The following is a 21878-nucleotide window of genomic DNA, read 5'->3' as shown; positions in this document are numbered from 1 at the left end:
GGAAATAAAGTGTTTCTCGATTCATATCTAAATAACGAATTTTCTTCTTCTAGGTGTGAGGAATGTGAGCACCGGGCGAGTTGGCCGTGCGCGTAGAGGCGCGCGGCTGTGAGCTTGCATCCGGGAGATAGTAGGTTCGAATCCCACTATCGGCAGCCCTGAAGATGGTTTTCCGTGGTTTCCCATTTTCAAACCAGGCAAATGCTGGGGCTGTACCTTAATTAAGGCCACGGCCGCTTCCTTCCAACTCCTAGGCCTTTCCTATCCCATCGTCGCCATAAGACCTATCTGTGTCGGTGCGACGTAAAGCCCCTAGCAAAAAAAAAAAAAAGGAATGTGAGCTGAAAATTTGACCGTACCTTGTTGTTACACCCTGTACACATGTTCTGCAGTTCTCTATATTTTATACAACGAAAACCATAATGTTGGGTAAATGTTTAGTCCTATCACCAAATGAAGGCCAGATTTTGGACTTAATACAAATTGCGCATTAGATTTCTTTTCAAAAGTTATTTTACATAGAAAAGGGCTAGGAGTTGGAACGAAACTGCCGTGGACTTAATTAAGGTACAGCCTGGTGTGAAAATGGGAAACCACGGAAAACCATCTTTAGGGCTGCAGACAGTGGTGTTTCGAACCCTCTATTTCCCGAATGGATGCTCACAGCTGGACGACCCTAAACACTCGGTGTTTTCTGGAGAAAATATCGTGTGCATTTTCTTTGTAACTCTAATCATTCTCCATGAAATTACGCTCTCATGTGTTAAGCCACATGTTCCAGTGCTGGTGCCTCTTAATATGTAGGTATTCACTGAGCATGCACGTGTTTTATACATAAAAATGACAGAAGTTAGTAACATCTTCAACTATCGACCAGTCCCCTGTGAGTACGGTTCAGCTAGTCGACAATTAAATGTTTGAGCTCCTTTCAAAGTTAGTGCCAGGGATATTTTCAAAAAGAACAAAGCAATATTTGGTTAGTGCTATCATTGTTTTTTTTTTTTTTTTTATTTCAGAAAGAACATGTCGCTATTTTGTTTATTTTGAGTTGCGTGTAGATTCGGCTTCTTTCTATGCAGACTCATCGTCTTGAACAGAAACAGCATTAGTCCTACCATAATTCAGAGATTTGGAAGGCCATGATGAACTTATGTTGTTTCTGAACTAAACAGACAATGCATATAGGAAACAATAACTTACATCCTCCATGACCAACTGCTCCAATCAGCTGATTTTAGAGCTAAAAGGGATTGTGTTATCATTGTGCCTGAAACTTTAGTTTGTAGGTGTTCATGTACAATTTTGTCGACTGAATATGAATTTTGACACAGAAATGACGTCTCCTCCTGATAACAAAATAATGGGGAAGAGAGAAATAAGAAATGAAAGAGATTACAGGATAAATGCGATTAAAAAGGCTAGGTTAAAGGGTGCATCCTACACAGACTGAAAGGGCCGTGACAAAGCAGAAGTATAAAAAGTAAAAGATTGCAAGTATGTGAATTTTGTTGACAGTAGCAATTTTAGTTCAATTTAACGTACATTAAATTAAAATGTGCCAACTCAACCTTCCAATATAAGCCTAGAACAGATCATTATTACTGTGCTTGGTGTTTATGTAATACGTTATCATCACGATGTTATGAGAAAATATTTGAAGTGGAACGTGCTGATATTTATGCCATGTTCAGAAGTTTTGACACAAAGAACGAACAGGAGAGCTACTTGAACGGATAATTTCAGCACTCATGTGCATCGAAAGCGTAGGACAAAAGATGTAAGAGAATCTAGCAGATCAAACAAAGGAGCTACAGTGTATATGAAATATCAGTACCAACAAGGAAAGTTCACGGATGTTAAAAAGCCTTTGTTAATATTCATGGTATAACAAATGAGCGAGGTCGTAGACTGGTAAATTGCTGTCTCAGGGGAAGTCTCCAAAAGATAACCGTGGGAAATGTAGATCTGGAAATGCAAAGCCAGGGATATTGATAGACAAGGTAAGAGATCACATAGCACCATTCCAACTAAACACGCTCATTATACTAACAAAGAATATAAATAATATAGTGAACGACTGAATCTTCGTCTTATGCACGAGCTGTTCAGAGAAAAGCACCCTACAGTTGATATTAAATACAATTTTTACCAGAATATATTTCTAGAGCACTTTGACCTTAAGTTTGCTCGACCACAGGTCGACACATGTTGTACATGTGAGGAGATGGATATGAAAATTAAGAGCCAACATTTAAATTATGCTACCAAAATAATACATATTGGTGGAAAAAGGGTACATCTTGCGAGAGCTAAGAAATTTTACAAAAATATTAAAGGTATTTCAGTTGTTGCAAAAGATGATGATCCTGTTGCGTACCGTGTGTATTGATTACCTGCAAAATTTGAACCTTCCCTGCATACGAGTACAAAAAATATTGTACTTGCCACAACTCACGGTTAATGTTTTATGTGCCTATAACCTCAAAGATGATTCTGCCATATTTTTTGCTTACCACGAAGGTATGCGGACCAAAGAGCCCAATGAAGTTTCTGCATTTCTTATGCACTACCTCAGCACAGCAATGTCAGAAATTGTACAAACCCTTCACACATTTTTCAGATGGATGTGGAGGTCAGAACAAAACATACTACGCTGAGCGTTCTGTAAGCTTTCGTATCGACGGGAAAATATAAAAGTTGAATATTTCTTCCCAGTTTGGGGGCATTCATTTCTGCATTGTGAAAGGGATTTTGCTGTATTGAGAAGAAAACTAAAAAAGCGCGATCGAATTTATACTTTGAAGGAGTATGTTAAGGTTATTTTAACCTCCAGCCATAGGAACAAATTTCAAGTGGTAACTCCTGAGTTTTCTGGCATAATAGACTATAATCGTTGGTGGACAAGATAGGCCTACTATAAGAAAAACGTGACATCTATTGAGACATCCGGCAGGGATATTCCAAGATCACAAAAATGCAGTTTAAAATATGCCTGTTTTTTCATGCATTTCAACCACATAATCAGTAATGATGGTGCAGTTATTGTGCGAACGTTCATTGAAGGCCTACATTTTCATACCTTCCGAATAAAAGGTACTGAAGAAATCTGCCTTCCAAGCACATCGGCATACTTTGAGGGACATCTTTCTATAAAGAAAAAGGCAGTGGATGACATCCTAAAGCTAAAGTAGCATCTGCCTCAACAGGAAGAATTTGCTAAGTTCTTTGAAGATATGTGTAATTGGCCAATATGTGATTAACATAATATTGAATCAGACAAGGCTTGGAGAGACTGAAACCAGGGTCTTTCCAGAATATTTTGTGTGTTTAGGATAATGTGTGTGTGTGTATGCAATTTTTTACATTTCAAAAAAGTATACGATACATCATTTTGATTTAATGGTCTAGTGTGATTTAATTTATTTCAAATGAAACAATGGTTAAAGCTTATTTGTTCAACAGTATGTTTATTTCAAAAACAAAATAAGTCAGCTAGTTTTAATGAATACAAATATAAATACTTAGGTTTGTTTTTTCTAAGCATACTCACCAGCCAATCTTCATAATGTGTTGTAGTACACATAAGAACATTGTCACAGTGTTTATGAAAAAATATACTTATCTAAGGATGTTTTGGTAATTCCTGAAAAGTTTGTGATGATTGACTTTTATTGTTAATAAAATAAAGGATTAAATTTTATTGGAGCATAATATTCTCGCGGTACAGGTACATGGGTGATGTTAGAGGAGATCAATAAACACGGAAAGTTCGCTAACAATTTGTGTTAATTCTCTGTAGTGGGAGTACATTTCGCAGACCACGGATGATCACATACCAAGTCTGTAGGGCTGAACTCCAGTCCTTGTGGGCATTCCATGACTAGTAGGTTTCCGTTGTCACACTCAAAGTATTGGCTACAGTTGTTTGGCTTGGGGAACAGTAGGGTATCACTTCCTCCCTGACCTGGTTTGGGGCATACTGGGTCAGCTCTGGCACGCTTCCCTTCTGATATGCAACCAGATTCCCAGTCATAGTCGCAGACAAGAAGATCGGGATTGAACTCCAGCCCTGGAGGGCACTGCATGATGGTGATGTTGCCGTTAACACACTCCAAGTAAAGGCTACAGTTAGTGGGGTGAGGAAGCAGGGTGACATTTCCTTCATTCTCAGCTGGACAGCGAGGATCAGCTCTGCTCTCAGATACGGCAACAGCTAGAAAGTCTTCTGACTTGCATCCAGACTCCCAGTCGAAGTCGCAGACCAGAAGATTGGGATTGAACTCCAACCCTGGAGGGCACTGCATGATGGTGATGTTGCCGTTAACACACTCCAAGTAAAGGCTACAGTTTGTGGGGTGAGGAAGCAGGGTGACATTTCCTTCATTCTCAGCTGGACAGCGAGAATCAGCTCTGCTCTCAGATACGGCAACAGCTAGATAATCTTCTGACTTGCATCCAGACTCCCAGTCGAAGTCGCAGACCAGAAGATTGGGATTGAACTCCAACCCTGGAGGGCACTGCATGATGGTGATGTTGCCGTTAACACACTCCAAGTAAAGGCTACAGTTAGTGGGGTGAGGAAGGAGGGTGACATTTCCTTCATTCTCAGTTGGACAGCGAGGATCAGCTCTGCTCTCAGATACGGCAACAGCTAGAAAGTCTTCTGACTTGCATCCAGACTCCCAGTCGAAGTCGCAGACCAGAAGATTGGGATTAAACTCCAACCCTGGAGGGCACTGCATGACGGTGATGTTGCCGTTAACACACTCCAAGTAAAGGCTACAGTTAGTAGGGTGAGGAAGGAGGGTGACATTTCCTTCATTCTCAGCTGGACAGCGAGGATCAGCTCTGCTCTCAGATACGGCAACAGCTAGATAATCTTCTGACTTGCATCCAGACTCCCAGTCGAAGTCGCAGACCAGAAGATTGGGATTGAACTCCAAACCTGGAGGGCACTGCATTATGGTGATGTTGCCGTTAACACACTCCAAGTAAAGGCTACAGTTAGTGGGGTGAGGAAGGAGGGTGACATTTCCTTCATTCTCAGTTGGACAGCGAGGATCAGCTCTGCTCTCAGATACGGCAACAGCTAGAAAGTCTTCTGACTTGCATCCAGACTCCCAGTCGAAGTCGCAGACCAGAAGATTGGGATTGAACTCCAACCCTGGAGGGCACTGCATGACGGTGATGTTGCCGTTAACACACTCCAAGTAAAGGCTACAGTTAGTAGGGTGAGGAAGGAGGGTGACATTTCCTTCATTCTCAGCTGGACAGCGAGGATCAGCTCTGCTCTCAGATACGGCAACAGCTAGATAATCTTCTGACTTGCATCCAGACTCCCAGTCGAAGTCGCAGACCAGAAGATTGGGATTGAACTCCAAACCTGGAGGGCACTACATTATGGTGATGTTGCCGTTAACACACTCCAAGTAAAGGCTACAGTTAGTGGGGTGAGGAAGGAGGGTGACATTTCCTTCATTCTCAGTTGGACAGCGAGGATCAGCTCTGCTCTCAGATACGGCAACAGCTAGATAATCTTCCGACTTGCATCCAGACTCCCAGTCGAAGTCGCAGACCAGAAGATTGGGATTGAACTCCAGCCCTGGAGGGCACTGCATGACGGTGATGTTGCCGTTAACACACTCCAAGTATAGGCTACAATTAGTGGGGTGAGGAAGGAGGGTGACATTTCCTTCATTCTCAGCTGGACAGCGAGGATCAGCTCTGCTTTCAGATACGGCAACAGTTAGAAAGTCCTCTGACTTGCATCCAGATTCCCAGTCGAAGTCGCAGACCAGAAGATTGGGATTGAACTCCAACCCTGGAGGGCACTGCATGACGGTGATGTTGCCGTTAACACACTCCAAGTAAAGGCTACAGTTTGTGGGGTGAGGAAGGAGGGTGACATTTCCTTCATTCTCAGCTGGACAGCGAGGATCAGCTCTGCTCTCAGATACGGCAACAGCTAGATAATCTTCTGACTTGCATCCAGACTCCCAGTCGAAGTCGCAGACCAGAAGATTGGGATTAAACTCCAACCCTGGAGGGCACTGCATGACGGTGATGTTGCCGTTAACACACTCCAAGTAAAGGCTACAGTTTGTGGGGTGAGGAAGGAGAGTTACATTTCCTTCATTCTCAGCTGGACACCGAGGATCGGCCCTGCTCTCAGATACGGCAACAGCTAGATAATCTTCTGACTTGCATCCAGACTCCCAGTCGAAGTCGCAGACCAGAAGATTGGGATTGAACTCTAACCCTGGAGGGCACTGCATGACGGTGATGTTGCCGTTAACACACTCCAAGTAAAGGCTACAGTTTGTGGGGTGAGGAAGGAGGGTGACATTTCCTTCATTCTCAGCTGGACAGCGAGGATCAGCTCTGCTCTCAGATACGGCGATGGATATCTTACCTTCCGAAATACATCCCGCTGTCGACGGGAAGTCACAGACGTTAAGCTCTGGGTTGAACTGTAGCCCTAAAGGGCACTCCATAATGGCGATGTTGCCATTGTCACACTCCAGATAGAGGCTACAGTTCGTGGGGTGTGGGATGAAGGTAATATTACCCTCGTTTGTTATTGGACAGCGGGAATCACCTTTCTGCTCAACCTCGGCACATCCTGCAAGGTAGGGGTAGTCGCATGCTTTCTGGACATTGCTGAAATGCAGCCCTTCGGGACATTTCAAAGAAACCAGTTGGCCTTCGTCGCATGACAAGTAGCGAGAGCAATCTTCTGGATCAGGAAACAGAACCACTACATCGGGCTCATTCCTAGATGGACAGCGCACGTCGAGGTCAGCGTGGGAGAGAGTCGCCGCTATCACCACCAGGCACAGAGCTGTAGAAAGAAAGCAAGTGGTTAGCGACTACTTCCTTCCTGATTATAATGCATAATTGAGTTTGATAATATTGATGCTGTAATCCTTTATGTTGTAAACGTTAAACGTAAATTCCTAATCTATTGTGTCGTGCTGTGTACAGTTTCAGTATAAAACAATATTATTTCTGCTTTCGGATACATTGGCGCTTTAAAGCCCTCAGTCCTCTTTGAAAACAGCGCCTACACATCATTTTCAAGTAAAGTAACAATTTCAATCATTACATTTATAACTGAATCCTATAAAGTACCTACTATGTAATGGTGCTTCCTACTGGAATAAATGTGATAACTAACTAGTAATAATCAAGGTATTCTTAATTTATTCAGTCTCATTCATTCAGGATAATGCTGTTACAATAACCTGCTATATCTCCTGTAACTGAGAAGTACAAATTCAGATGTTCAGATACCTTGTAGTTTTCCCTTTGAAGTTCTCATAGAAATACATTAGTCAAGGAAACAAATTATAATAGAGTCCGTAAAAACATATATTTTGTTAATGACAGAAATTTATGCTGAATTACATCTTAAGTAAAATGTTTATTACTCCCGTTTAAGGCACGAAATAACTAAGTAAATTATCGTGCAAAATATTGTTTGTATTCTTATGTTCGTAGCAGCCTCTATGGATCAGTGGTAGAGTGTCGGCCTCCGGATCCCAAGGTAGGGGATTTAAACCTAGTAGAGGTGGTCGGATTTTTGAAGGGCATATAAAATGTCCATTCGACACTCCATGTTGTACAATGTCGGCAAGTAAAAGATCTCTGGTGACACATTTGGTGTTTACCCGACACAGTTCACTAAAAACTCAGCCATGGGCGCCCAAGAGAGATTTGGTTTACTCCGCCATCTAGTAGGCCTAGAGTAAAACAAAACGCTGAAATAGACAAGCAGACAGCCAGACGGGGTTAAATTAAAATATTTTCGCCAGATAAATGAGGCCATACGATTATTATTGTTATTTTTATTGTACACCTTCTCCGTCCTGTTAAACTGCACGCCTTCTATAAGGCCATCTATGTAATTGACCTTGAACTAATGTTATAGAAGGTACTTGGATTTTTAATCGCTAGATGTCTCTATCGTCGGTTTTTTGCTCCCCATAGAGGGCCGAACTCTAACGAATTTATTAGGAAATTTATATTGTGACAGGTGGCAAACCTTAAGTTTTTGAAGGTTGTTTTGTTCTTATGTAAAAGTTGTCAAAGCTCCTACTGTTTCTTTCTTCCTTAGTTACCAACCAATCTGGAATTTTGTGAATATTTTCTCTAGCCAATTAGAATTGGGGGTGTGTACATGCATCAAGCCTATCTGTAAAGAGTTCTGGAAACTTCTCTTCGAAATGCTATAAAAGCTGCGTGCTTTAAAGCCGTATTGTCATTTTCATCGCTCTGGTTTAGTTAGTCCCGCGTGTTATTCGGAGGCAGGGGCCGCAGGTCGGCGGTAGGAACCCTCAGCAAAACAAGGTAATGACAGAAATTAATGGTATGTGATAGCTCCAGGCAGATAGCTTGAGGGGCAGGTGTCAAACTTCTTTTAATCATGTAAAGTTTTCATTTCATGGTTTAAATGTAGATTTTCGGCAAGTCTAATCAATTCCCGGCTGTGAAACATGTAAAGTAAGGGAATAAAGTGTGATTACCCTCTGTTGATTCTCATTCAACTTGGTATGGAGTGATAAAATTTTTCTAAAATTCTAAATTCTAAACACATTTTTAACATTTAATATTTTTCTATTATTCAACGCTCTGTAGAATAGGTTTATTCTCTGCAACCTAGAGCCATAAGCCCACTTAGGGTTTTCAAAAGCTTTTCATAAAGGAGTGTAGGTGTAGCGCCTCCTAGCCTTTTGTTCATGGCCGATCATGTTAAATCCTTTCGTTTTACATTAAGGCCATTTGGAATGGGCACGCCTTGCCCTGTTTAAATTATAATTGTTCATAGACCAGTGTGTAACAAACTATGGAGCAAAAGTGATTGTAAATACATTATTTGAAGTTTGTCAGGCATAACCTTGTTAGAAACTTGTACCTAAGTGAGTGCACCTGTTCAGAGCTATAATGCTCATCCCTTGTATATTATCGTGTTTGATAAATCTCTCTAGTTGTTGTACCTGATTTTTGTACTTACAGCCCGCTGTTGTTGTGGGAGCTGACGAGCTCATTATTATATTTGTTGGTTATTCAGATTTTCTATCTATCAAATTTAAAACTCAAAAAATGGAAGAAATAACATTTCAAAATATTCGTTTCTTAACTTATGCTCTGGTGCATTTCTTTGTCCGCCCATTTACCCCGGCACCTTCTTACACCTCTGTGAACCACGGAATTTCCATATCAATTATTATTATTATTATTATTATTATTATTATTATTATTATTATTATTATTATTATTATTATTATTATTGTTATTATTATTATTATTATTATTATTATTATTATCCCGCTTTTCCCACATCTGTGGGGTTGCGTGTGCGAACTATTTCTCACATGTAGATTTGGCCCTGTTTTGTGGCCGGATGCCCTTTCTGACGCGCCAACCTTGTATGGAGGTAAGTAATCACTATTTCATATTTCTCTGGTGGTTGGTAGTGTTTTGTGTAGTTTGGATATGAAGAGGAAAGTGTTAGAACAATCACAAACACCCAATCTCCGAGCCAGAGGAATCAAAAGCGATTAAAATCCTCGACCTGGCCCGGAATCGAGCCCGGGGCTCCCTGAACCAGAGGCCACAACGCTGACAATTCAGCCTAGGAATCCGACATTAATATTAGCGTAGTAGGATGTTTCCGCAAAAAACATATATTACGTATACATACGTAAGTACATCTTCATTATATATCATTACGCCTGTAGTTTCTCTAAAAATTATAATTACTACCACCACCACCAGTAATCTTATGTCGTCTATTTTTCAGTCTAAAAGCTATTGTGAATCAACTACGTGTCTCTATTGTACCATATCACTATATTACGGTCCAAATGTCATCATTTCACGTCAATAGAATATTCGAACATAGCACCATACAGTGCCCGAACTCCGTGCTTTAGGGGGAGACGAAACCCGTAGCCCAAGCTGCAGCCCTTGCGGTTCCTCATGGAAACCCCAATAGGAAGCTAGTTTTATTAGGAGTTTACTCGTGAAGATCCCGTAGATAGCGTTCCCAATCGAGCAAGAGTAAGAAAAAGAAAATCGCGAGACAGAGCAGAGATATTTGAATTTGTCACGTGAAGCCAGTAGTTCCAACAACACGTAGCCAGATCTGAACACTCCAGGCCTAATAGCATGCTAATCTAAAATCTTATTTCCACACGTTTGCAACTTTCAGCGAATGTAAAACACTGTAAAATGTTGATTGGAATTATGGAGAAATATTTGCACAACAGCGGTGACAAGTAAGCATGTTAAAGGTTTGCTTACTTAAATTGAAACAGCCGTTGGAGGGGCACGGTCGCTACAAAATGGCAATCTTCTGTGAACGCGGGGATGTATCTATCCCAACAGAAAATGGAAGTACTATAACACGTAGACAGCCGTGTGAGCTGCAGGCTGGTTGCCGAAAGACCGGTGGTTGGTGCGTGTTGTGCGTATAAAATCTCGAGACATTCTGCTTTTAACGAAGTGATTAGAAAACTATAGTTAGGGAATGGATTAGCTCGCCCGAATTTTACTGTGAGTAAATAAATATCGTAACTAGGTCGAGTTCTTCAATTGAGTGTGGTTCGTGAAAGTTAACTGCCGTAAAGACTTGTTGCGACCGGGTATCACACCCATAATAGGCTCTACTCATGGTCGGACTAATATCATACGTAGCAGATTAAGTCATTAACATCTGACCTAGGTCGTGGCATTGTACGCGAATACATACAAGGCAGTAAAGAGGAGTGTCATACTTCATCATCCAGATTCCAGGACTTGTCGAGAATCGACAAAGAAGAACACGACATCTGTAATGGCGTTCCTATGAGCCGAGTGCCAGGCTTCAGGATCCAGTGTATGCAGCACTAGAATGTGCCAGCTCCACAACGGCTCCGCACGGCGTCCTGAGGCAATTACGGAGAATTTAAGATGAATTGAACTGCATTTAAGCATGACTTTTAACTATAGATTCGACTAAGGGAATTTTCAGTAATGTAAATAATGATATGTGTAACTTGTAATGCAATAGGCGTGTTTATTTCAAGTGTAGGTTAAGTAATAGCTTGGGGCTGACGACAGGGGCCAGCCATGCGTTTTATTATCTTGCTTTAGATGGTATGAAGCTAATGATAGTTTAGTGGTTATTATATGCTTTTTATGTAGATTTCTTATGCGCCAAGTATGGACGCGAACATTATATGAATCTCAAACTCTTCAAAATGAGATGGAGGACAACATACCTATAGAGATTCGAACAGGGAACCCGATATCGAGGAAGACATATTTAACAGCATTAGGATGTGCATGATTACGCATAAAGCATGTTTTTCAGCTTGCCGCGGGACCAGAGAGATATTTACATCGTTGTGACTCAGAGAGGGTCTTTTATATGATACCGCAACAGACTAATCCATATCCGTGTCTGGGATGATAACCTAGAGAGGGTAGATGCGTGTCCAGAAAGAGCCGAGATATGTGTGTGTGATAACGCAGTGAGATATTGTTGAAAGTAGCCTGAGGACGCTTAGATGCGAGAATAGGCCAAGAGAGAGCCTAGAACTGGACCTGTGTATTCTAGATGCCAGGCGCGGGAAGCCATAAAAAGAGATGCCTCATGAGGGATGCGAAATATGTATTTGAGTACAGGCTGATGTGAGGCCTGATTGCGGCATAATATCGGGACACAGTTTAGTGTGTCATAATGAGACGCAAGTTTAGCTCGGAGAGCCGCCCCTCTGGCAATGGGTTGAAAGTCGAAATCGTTTTGAAGTCCGAGAGGGGAAAAGTCTGTTGACCCAACGCAGGTAAAGACTCGATGGTAGCTGACTGAGCCGCAATGAATAAACTGGGTGCACACACAAACACGTTATCCAGACCAAGGCAGGTTAGTTCTGTTCGTATGTGCAAATATTTTGCTATTTACTTCCTCTGCACAGCTGACCAGGACCTGCCAAGTTTAGCCGGCAATTACCCGCCGTGCGTAATACATGGCAGTTCACATCCAGAGCCATAGAGGTCTTGCGTTCGAGACCAAGAACCCCAGACGATGATATTAAATATATACATGTGTGTGCGTTTTCTTTTTCAGGATATGTTTATTTTGGCCTTGTGTGTGTTTGTTCGGTGTGTTATTGTTCATTGTTACTGTATGCATCGTCGATCAAGCGATTTATAGTACGAGCTGATTTTGAAGTTTCAAGGTTCTGTTTCCTCTCCAGTTTGTTCAGAGCGGATCCCGTGATTGTAAATTCAATGTCTTTTTGGGGGTATATGCCAGTTCCAAGCAAGTTTTTATTATATTTGTTTACCGACTAGTTCGGATTTGTTTAATCAGGCCGAGATGTGCGAATCTATAATTATATTTCATATATAGAGACGATTCAGGTCGTGACTACGTATGCGCGGTTTAATTTATTTGAATACTACGTCAAAAACACAATAATACCACCGAATTCCACAATAATAATTGTAATTTGGGTTCGAGACCCGTGTTTCTATTTAAAATTGTGAAGTTAATTTTATTGTAATATGTTTGTAAATTAATGTTATTTTATTTGGGAAGATTACCATTCTTTCCTCATGCTTATTATTAACTTGCAAATATACCCGTTCTTCGCAACGGTATACTACATTGTATACGGATATCGAAGTAAATACTGTACGTGCTGTAAACGAGATTGTTTTAAAATTGCATGTCTCTTAGCCTTATCCTAGAAATAGCATGGGGAGTTCCCCATACATTGCTTCCAATGTAAAGTGTGGGTTGCGCAGTTGTGGTGATAATGGCAGGCTCACTTGTCTACTGCCATTCACAATCGAGTTGGGAAGTTTTACATTATAATTGCAGGTTCCATTGCCTACTGCGCGGTCACAATCGATTTGGGGAGTTATCATTAAAATGGCAGGCCCCTTGCCTATTTCCAGACAGATTACAGTTGAGGAGTGTTTAATATAATGGCAGGCAACTTCCATACCACCAGCCAAAATTGAGTTGTGCAGTTATCATTATAATAACAGGCCATTTTTCCTGTTGCCAGCCAACTTACTGCCAGTCACACAGATTTGGTGAGTTTCCATTAAAATAGCAGGCCACTATACCTAATGCTAGTCACATTTTAGATGGGTACATTTGTTTATAATGGCGGTCATCCTGGTCTACAGCCAAACCCAATCGGGTAGGGTAGTTTTGAACAAAATTGCATGCTCCCTTGCCTTCCGAAAGTCAAATCGAAAAATGAACTATTCATTACAGCGGTAGGCCTACCTTACTAACGTCAGTTACACAGGAGTTGGAGAAGGACGCCATTCCTACTGCCATGTCAATGTTGGTGTGGTGAGCACTGATTACAATAGCAGACACACCCTTTCTCGACAGCTACAAATTGACATCAATGAATATACTGTATATACAGTGGGTTGACATACGAAAGTATATGCATGTTTACAATATTGCAGACCTTCATTTACAGATTCACTTCTGCTAAACGGTACGTCTTATCGACAAAGGATTGTATCATAAGACGCAGTATTTAGCGGCCTAAATGGTTCGTCCTATGATATTTTCTTTCATCTCATCTATTCATGGGTCGGATTGATTTAAAAACTTAAATAGGGTAAAATTTATGTAAGATTATCTTACATTGCATTACTTTTCGGATAATTATGTGACATAGGATTTGGCTCACATAAGGGTACTGGGAGGGCCAATGTTCGTGTAGAGTCTGATGATGCTATCTTTCCTGTAAGTGATTGAAAGTATGTATTATGCATGTAAAGATTCCAAATTCACTTAAAATCGAGAAATAGAGACGAATCTAACGTATACGGGATACAGATACGACAACAAGTCATAAGACCAAGGTTGAAGGTAACTGCAAATTGAACGGAGATTGTGCCATCCGTTAGGAGACAGGACCTCCCGTTTATCCCATGAAATACCTCGAAACGAAGGTCTGCACCATCATTAAAATTGCTTCCATACTTCGATTTCTTCGGGGATAAAAAGTGAAAAATTTAAAGATCTTCTAAGTTTTCCGTCCGTTAAAGGCTAAAACGTATAATTTTGCCAAATATAAATTTTCTTGCTCGTCTGGCAGATTATACCGCAATCTGGGTTTTGGGTGAGGGGGCAAAACTTAGGACATTCAGGAAACTACACCAAAAATATGCAGATGGTCATTATCATTCCTCAAACAGGTAGCTGTACAAAAATTTCACCAAAATAGTCAATGTACAGACACACACGGTCGTTACGATTATATTTACATAGATAGATAAAGAATATGCTCCACGTACAACACATTTTGGGCTATGTCCGCTGGACTTAACCTGCAAAACAGACCTTCATGATATTTCACTTATTGATCCTCCTGTCAAAAAATTGCACACGAGAAAACAGTTTTAGAAATGGATTTCCGTTAAGTATTGTAGATCCCCGTTAATTTCTGATGTGCATATTTGAGGGAGTGCGAAATCATGGTCTCGGTTTCGGATAAACGCCCAATAAATTTAGGTATTCAGAAATAATATTGCCCTCAAACGTACTCAAGAACAGGTGGATTCTAAATATCAAGTTTGGTAGAAATTTATTCAGTAGTTTTCAAGTTATAAGAACTCGTACATCAAAGAGACAGACACTAAAGCTAAGAAATATGCAGATGGTCATTATTACACCTGAAACGGATAACTGTACCGTAATTCTGTCAAAATAGTCAGTGTACAGACACACGCTCGTTACGATTTTATTTATATAGAAGATAATCCTTTTCACTCATTTGTTTCTTCGAGTTCTCTTAGAACGTGTCATGTGATTTTAAGTTAATTTTAGATAGACTTTTCGACCCATATTTTCATGTTCGAACGTACCACATCAGCTTCTCCGCTGAGCTAGGCAAATTGAGGACAGGGAAAGTTACACTAGAGTGTTTTATTTGCAAATTGTTCTATATAAATCATTAAAACCAGCACAGCTTTGGTTTCCCGCCGATTATTTTACCCTCCCCACACAGTTCCATTCTTTTCCCTGTTAAAATATTCTCCTCCATTCTCCTCACATTACCACAACACCGAGGCCAGTTTACGCAGACCTACAGCCTCATGCACTGCGTTTAATAATCTAACTTAGCCTTGAATTCCCCAATCCGAGTATCCTCCTGCCGTTGTTCCCACCTCTTAGCACCAAGTCATACTCACTACATCCATGTCCGTTAATTCCAACCTATAAATAAGATGTTCTTAGACTCTGACTCCTTTGCTGAATGATCAGTGCAGATACTTTCAGTTCAGTGCGGGCGAGGTTCGATTCCTGGCTGGATCAGGGATTTTAAATACAGCTGGTTAATAAGATGTTCGTAGACTCCGACTCCTTTGCTGAATAGTCAGTGCAGAGACTTTCAGTTCAGTTCGTGCGAGGTTCGATTCCTGGCTGGATCAGGGATTTTCAATACAGCTGATTAATTCCTCTGACTCGGTGACTAGGTCTTTGTGTTTGTATTAATACTATCCTATTTATGTAAACACAGCACATCACACTACCAACCACCACATAAATACTCAGTAGTGAATACAGTACATCCTGTCACATAGGGTTGGCACCAGGAAGGCATCCGCTTAAAAATTGGGCCAAATCGACATAAATGCACCGACGGCAAAGAATGGGAAAAGACCAGGAAGAAGATGAAATAAAATATTCTAAGTCCACCTGCATATCACTCCCATACTGGGACCCGTCCGAAAATAGAACGATGTAATGATAGTTTCGTCCGAGAGCTGATTTCTTTTTTTTACTGGGTAATATTGATCGCAAATGCGAGCTCACCGGATTAGATTTATTGCACCGTGATTCACTTTCACTTATTATCCTGGAAGAATGCACAGTCTAACTACTTCAAATAAGCTACTTATTCCAGTTTCATATGATCTGACAAGCATTCAGTTCTCTTAGATTTCCCCGATTAGCATTGGCATGTCGTTAATCATAGAAATGCTAATTTTCGTATCACTTCCCGGCACCTTTTTATAGTTTTTCAACACAAACTGCTATTGATATAAAGTCGTTGGCAGAAGCCTGTATACTAAATTTCCACGCTATTTATTTACTACCCATCATTTACAGCCTGAGGAGCCCAAATGTACTGTATCGCTATTGGCCTATCCGAGGCTGTTGATCGGATGGATAATGGGAGAGTACTGAAGATACAGTAATGAGGGCAATTGAACCAGGCAAAAGAGTGCTTTAAATGGCTCGCTAAAATTCTGGAAAATAGAGATCAGAGAATTAATAATAATGCTATTTGCTTTCCGTCCCACTAACTACTCTTTTACGGCTTTCGGAGACGCCGAGGTGCCGGAATTTAGTCCCGCAGGAGTTCTTTTACGTGCCAGTAAATCTACCGACACGAGGCTCACGTATTTGAGCACCTTCAAATACCACCGGACTGAGCCAGGATCGAACCTGCCAAGTTGGGGTCAGAAGGCCAGCGCCTCAACCGTCTGAGCCACTCAGCCCGGCCATATCAGAGAATTAGAGTAGATGAAGTACTATCGGATCCTAAGGGTTAAATGGCGGTTCCTGAAGGCAGCATTAACCCGCGAGTGGTCGCTAGCCAAAATGTAACGCGAGTGGTCGCACGTGAGACTTTCTCTCACATTAAAATAAATGTGACTTTTTTCACAGTTTTGTGGGGGCGTAAGGCTGAAATTTACCACTGAACTCAAACGCATGTTCTACCTTATATTTTTTAGATTAAAATGAAATAAAGAAAATGAAATGGCGTATGGCTTTTAGTGCCGGGAGTGTCCGAGGACAAGTTCGGCTCGCCAGGTGCAGGTTTTTTTATTTGACTCTCGCAGGCGACCTGCGCATTGTGATGAGGATGAAATGATGATGAAGACGACACATACACTCAGCTCCCGTGCTAGTTAAATTAACCGATTAAGGTTAAAATTCCCGACCCTGCCGGGAATCGAACCCGCGACCCCTGTGACCAAAGGCCAGCACGCTAAGCATTTAGCCATGGAGCCGAACATAAATATGAAATGATTAGCTGTTTATTAAATACACAAATTGATACTTAAAGTAACATATGCAATGTACATAAAAATAACTTCCTGGAGTTGTAAAAAAATAAAATCTCACACATGCATTATATCTAGTAACATTTACGTAAAAAGCAAGGTTTCTGAACACAATAACATTTTCAAAAACAAGAAGTGCTCATAATAAAAATACTAAAGCGTACAACAGGATTAAGTTTTCCGCTCCACTTCAACATAACACCAACGCCATTGGTCGCACGATGAGAGAAACTCTCACACAGCGCGCACGGATATAAGGAACCTTTGTTCTGACTAGGGGAGGGGGTGCTTACCCTTCAAATGTGAATCGCTCTACTCACGACAGTTATAAACTCAGCTAGAAGAGGGAACAGTCACCTCCCTTTCATCACTGTGAAGTAATATCACAATAAAAGATAATGTGAGAGAAAATCTCATATAGCGACCACTCGCGGGTTAACTGACCGTCATGCTTTGTTGTGTTTATAAATGATATAAGTTAAGAACTGGAATCACAAATAATGCTTCCTGCAGATGATATTATACTATACAGAGTAGTAAAAGGTAACCGGATTGTTAGCGACGACAAGAAGATTGTGAGATGGATGGCAGACAATGGTGTGATGATAAACAGGATGAAAAACCAGGTTGTAAGATTTTTTACAATTTGCTTTACATCGCACCAACACAGGTAGGTCTTATGGTGACGATGTGATAGGAAAGGCCTAGGATTGGGAAGGAAGCGGCCGTGGCCTTAATTAAGATGCAGCTGTGAAAATGGGAAACCATGGAAAACCATCTTCACGGCTGCCGACAGTGGGGTTCGAACCCACTATCTCCCAGATGCAAGCTCACAGCTGTGCGACCAACTCGCCCGGTGGTTGTAAGTTTCACCAAGGGGAAACGTCCTCTCACTTCACTGTGTTGAAGAGGTAAAAGTACCTCATGGGGATAACTGTATGTAACTAGGGGCAATAAATGCCAGGAACAATCTTCATTAGGTTAATCACATTAATTAGGTTGTTAAGAAAGATTACAGATCTCTTCATGTTGTTATGAGGGTATTTAGCGATTGTAGTAAGGATGTAAAGGAGAGGGCGTATAAGTCAATGTTGGCATGGTTCCAGTGTTTGGGAACCACACCATGATTATTTCGTATGGGAACTGGAAAAGATCGGAAGGCGGTATGAGTTTTTCATGCCGATTTCCGACAAACACTAGTGCTACGAAAATGTTGCAAACTTTGGGCTGGAAAGACTTTGAAATAAGAAGATAATCTTCTTCTTCTTCTTCTGCTTCTTCTTAATCTGTTTACCCTCCAGGGTTGGCTTTTCCCTCGGACTCAGCGAGGGATCCCACCTCTACCGCCTCAACGGCTGTGTCCTGAAACCTGAGACATTGGGTCGGGGATACAACTGGGAAGAATGACTAGTACCTCGTCCATGCGGCCTCACCTACTATGCTGAACAGGGGCCTTGCCGGGGGATGGGGAGATTGGAAGGGATATACAAGGAAGAGGGAAGGTAGCGGCCGTGGCTTTAATTTAGGTACCATCCCGACATTTGCCTGGAGGAGAAGTGGGAAACCACGGAAAACCACTTCCTGGATGGCTTAGGTGGGAATGGAATCCACCTCTATTGAGTTGACCACCCGAGGCTGAGTGGACCCCGTTCCAGCCCTCGTACCACTTTTCAAATTTCGTGGTAGAGCCGGGAATCGAACCCTGGCCACCTGGAGGGGGAGGGGCAGTTAATCACACTAACCACTACACCACAGAGGTGGACAAGGGGACAATCTGCTGGACCAATTGGTATGTCCAAAGCTGTCACCGAAAAGATGGCGTGACGTTAATAGAGGTGTGAGCTTGGATGAAGATTTTTAAAGGCAGAAAAGGTCATAACATGGAGATAAAGGCCTATAGTATAATAAAACCCTAAAACCTATCAGCAATAACATTACACTGACCGATTATTGTTTTTAGTTAAGGCATAATTTTATCTTCTGCTGCCACAGATCTCCGTTACGTGGCACTACTTCTGCAATTATGCAAAAACTACCCGTTTAATAAAGGGTATGGCAGCTACTTCAAACAAATCATCGTAGATAATGTTTTCATGATGACAAACTGGGACAAAGAGTGAAGTTCGTAATTTAACAAGGGAGATGTTCGATATATTTCTGTACTAATTAACTAATGGAAGTTAAAATCCCTGACCCGACCGGTAATCGAACCCAGGACCACTTGAACCAAATGCCTACACTATTTGGCCATGAAGCCGGAATTTAAAAGAATGAAAGATCATAATATGAAAATAAAGTTAGAACTAAAGTGGGGCAAATATTCGTTTATAGGAATACGCATTAGGGATTGGAAAATTTACCTGGGAAAATGTTTGATTAATTTAAGTCTTCATTGAGATCACTTAAAACAGAAGATAACGAAAACGTAGATAAGTGATTGATTGATTGATTGATTGATTGATTGATTGATTGATTGATTGATTGATTGATTGATTGATTGATTGATTGATTGATTGATTGAGATCAATTTGCATTATTAGTATTATACACTTTAATAATTGCTAAAATTTTAACAATGGAGAAAATTAAATGTTAACTACAAACAATTACAACAATATTGACAACGTTAGGCAAGAATCATATCCCAGCAAAAATAGGGATGGAAACTGAAAATAAAAAAAAATATAGCAAGATCAGGTGCAGAAAGGAAAAACCAAGGTCAAAACTAAATGTATATACTTTTTACTTGAATATGATATAGAGAGACAGCAAATGTGTTTAAATGGAGTTTCCGAGGGTTGTGTAACGTTAGTGGCGCTGTCTTGTCGGAATGTTATGCATTTTCGAGAGAATTTCCGCTATTATCTTTGTAACATATTTGATACCAAATCACAGCCTGCACGGTTACTAGGGTTACACTTCCATCACGCTGACTTCCGTAACACAAATGTTCAGATTACCATTCCCCTCATCCAACCATTAGACATATTTTCGTCAAAAGACGAAAGGTAATAAACTATGATGGCCTACAGTCAAGTTACATAGGCCTATAATATAATAAAACCCTAAAACCCATGGGCGCCCGCAAGGGGGGGCAAGGGGGGGCACTTGCCCCCCCCCCTGGAATTCTAAAAATGTTGATGTTCAATTGTTTAATATCATACTAGATTAGTTCATAAACTGAAATTACTGACAGTCAGCTAGCATATGTTATAACTGGAAGTTTCTGTAAACAATTTAATGTTGCTGACGTTATATTGGTTTTTATATTCAAGAAAATTGTTAATGTGCCCCCCCCCCCTGGAAAATATCCTGCGGGCGCCCATGCTAAAACCTATCAGCAATAACATTACACTGACCGATTATTGTTCTTAGTTGAGGCATAATTTTATCTTCTGCTGCCACAGATCTCCGTTACGTGGCACTACTTTGCAATTATGCAAAAACTACCCGTTTAATTAAGGGTATGACAGCTACTTCAAACAAATCACCGTAGATAATATTTTACAACTGTTGATGGCGAACCTTGCCGGGCTGAGTGGCTCAGACGGTTAAGGCGCTGGCCGTCTGACCCCAACCTGGCAGGTTCGATCCTTGCTCAGTCCGGTGGTATTTGAAGCTGCTGAAATACGTCAGCCTCGTGTCGGTAGTTTTACTGGCACGTAAAAGAACTCCTGTGTGACTAAATTCCGGCACCTCGGCGTCTCCGAAAAAACCGTAAAAGGAGTAGTTAGTGGGACGTAAAGCAAATAACATTACTTAAAAATGTCCGGCTCCATGGCTGAATGGTCAGCGTGCCGGCCTTTGGTTCAAGGAGCCCCGGGTTCGATTCCCGGCCGTGTCGGGGATTTTAACCTTCATTGGTTATTTCCACTGGCTCGGGGACTGGGTGTGTGTGTCGTCGTTAAGCAGAAAATGAAACGAAAAGAAGGAAACAATCAGAAAAATATGAAAATATCAGTAAAATATTAAAAAGTCTAAAAATATTAAAAAACCGGACGTCCCATCGAAATAACCGTGCCATTCTGAGTTTTGCCAAATTTCAGCGCTATGATTATTATTTATTGTGTGGTGTTTAATGCCCGGAGTGTCCGAGGATTTTCGCCTCCTTCTGTGCAGGTCTTTCTATTTAACTTCCGTGGGCTACCTACGCGTCTGGGTGAGAAATGTGAGATGACAATGAAGTAGGCACATAGCCTTCACCTATTGCATAACACCATGCGATCTGCTCTAAGTTTAACGTCTCCATACGACGGACGAATCACCACCACTCCATATGAACACTGCGTAGAAGTTTGGAATTGGATCCAGTTTTTCGGCACGCAATCTGGTGTTTAGGAACTGTATATCACCACCTCTCCTACCCAGCTTGTCAACATTCTAATGGTGAAATCTTCTACCAACCGGACTCGAACCAGATAACATCAGTGTCACATCATTTAGATTGACGCGTTATAGAACCACGATGAGCTTTGGCTATGTTAAATGACGCAGGAAGTACTTACCGTATGACATTTCATATATCACATCACTAAATAAATAAATAAATAAATAAATAGAGAAAAGGAATGCTTTTAAGTTATTCTATAAAATGTATGCATCACCACGTGCTTAGTCATGGAAATAAAATAGTCTAGTTATAGCCATTTCGACTTACCAGGATGTATCATGCTGGCTGGAGACTTACTTAGTCTGCCGTTCAGTGCATCATTTCGCAGTTATATAGTCCCTCTTGAGAAATATTATCTGTATATTGAAGGTGATCCATCATTCACGAT

At 41.1% G+C, this 21878-nt stretch overlaps 2 protein-coding genes across 2 annotated transcripts; both read right to left on the bottom strand.

The window, feature by feature from the left end:
* Positions 1–3435: 3435 nt before the first annotated feature.
* Positions 3436–5180, bottom strand: LOC137500931 (chondroitin proteoglycan 2-like). The gene has a single exon (XM_068227685.1). It carries the CDS (start codon positions 5178–5180, stop codon positions 3786–3788), a length of 1395 nt encoding a protein of 464 aa, XP_068083786.1. The 3' UTR covers positions 3436–3785.
* A 213-nt stretch (positions 5181–5393) lies between these two features.
* LOC136874161 (chondroitin proteoglycan 2) lies at positions 5394–21863 on the bottom strand. Its single transcript, XM_067147743.2, has 2 exons — positions 21758–21863; positions 5394–6841 (listed from the first exon to the last, which is right to left on the bottom strand). The coding sequence occupies exons 1-2, from the start codon at positions 21768–21770 to the stop codon at positions 5394–5396; spliced, it is 1461 nt and encodes a 486-aa protein (XP_067003844.2). The 5' UTR covers positions 21771–21863.
* Positions 21864–21878: the final 15 nt, after the last annotated feature.

This window comes from Anabrus simplex, chromosome 5 (assembly GCF_040414725.1).
Source record: "Anabrus simplex isolate iqAnaSimp1 chromosome 5, ASM4041472v1, whole genome shotgun sequence".
NCBI classification, from domain to species: domain Eukaryota; kingdom Metazoa; phylum Arthropoda; class Insecta; order Orthoptera; family Tettigoniidae; genus Anabrus; species Anabrus simplex.
Note: the sequence above shows the minus strand (reverse complement) of the source record. Positions and strands in the feature narration are given on the sequence as shown.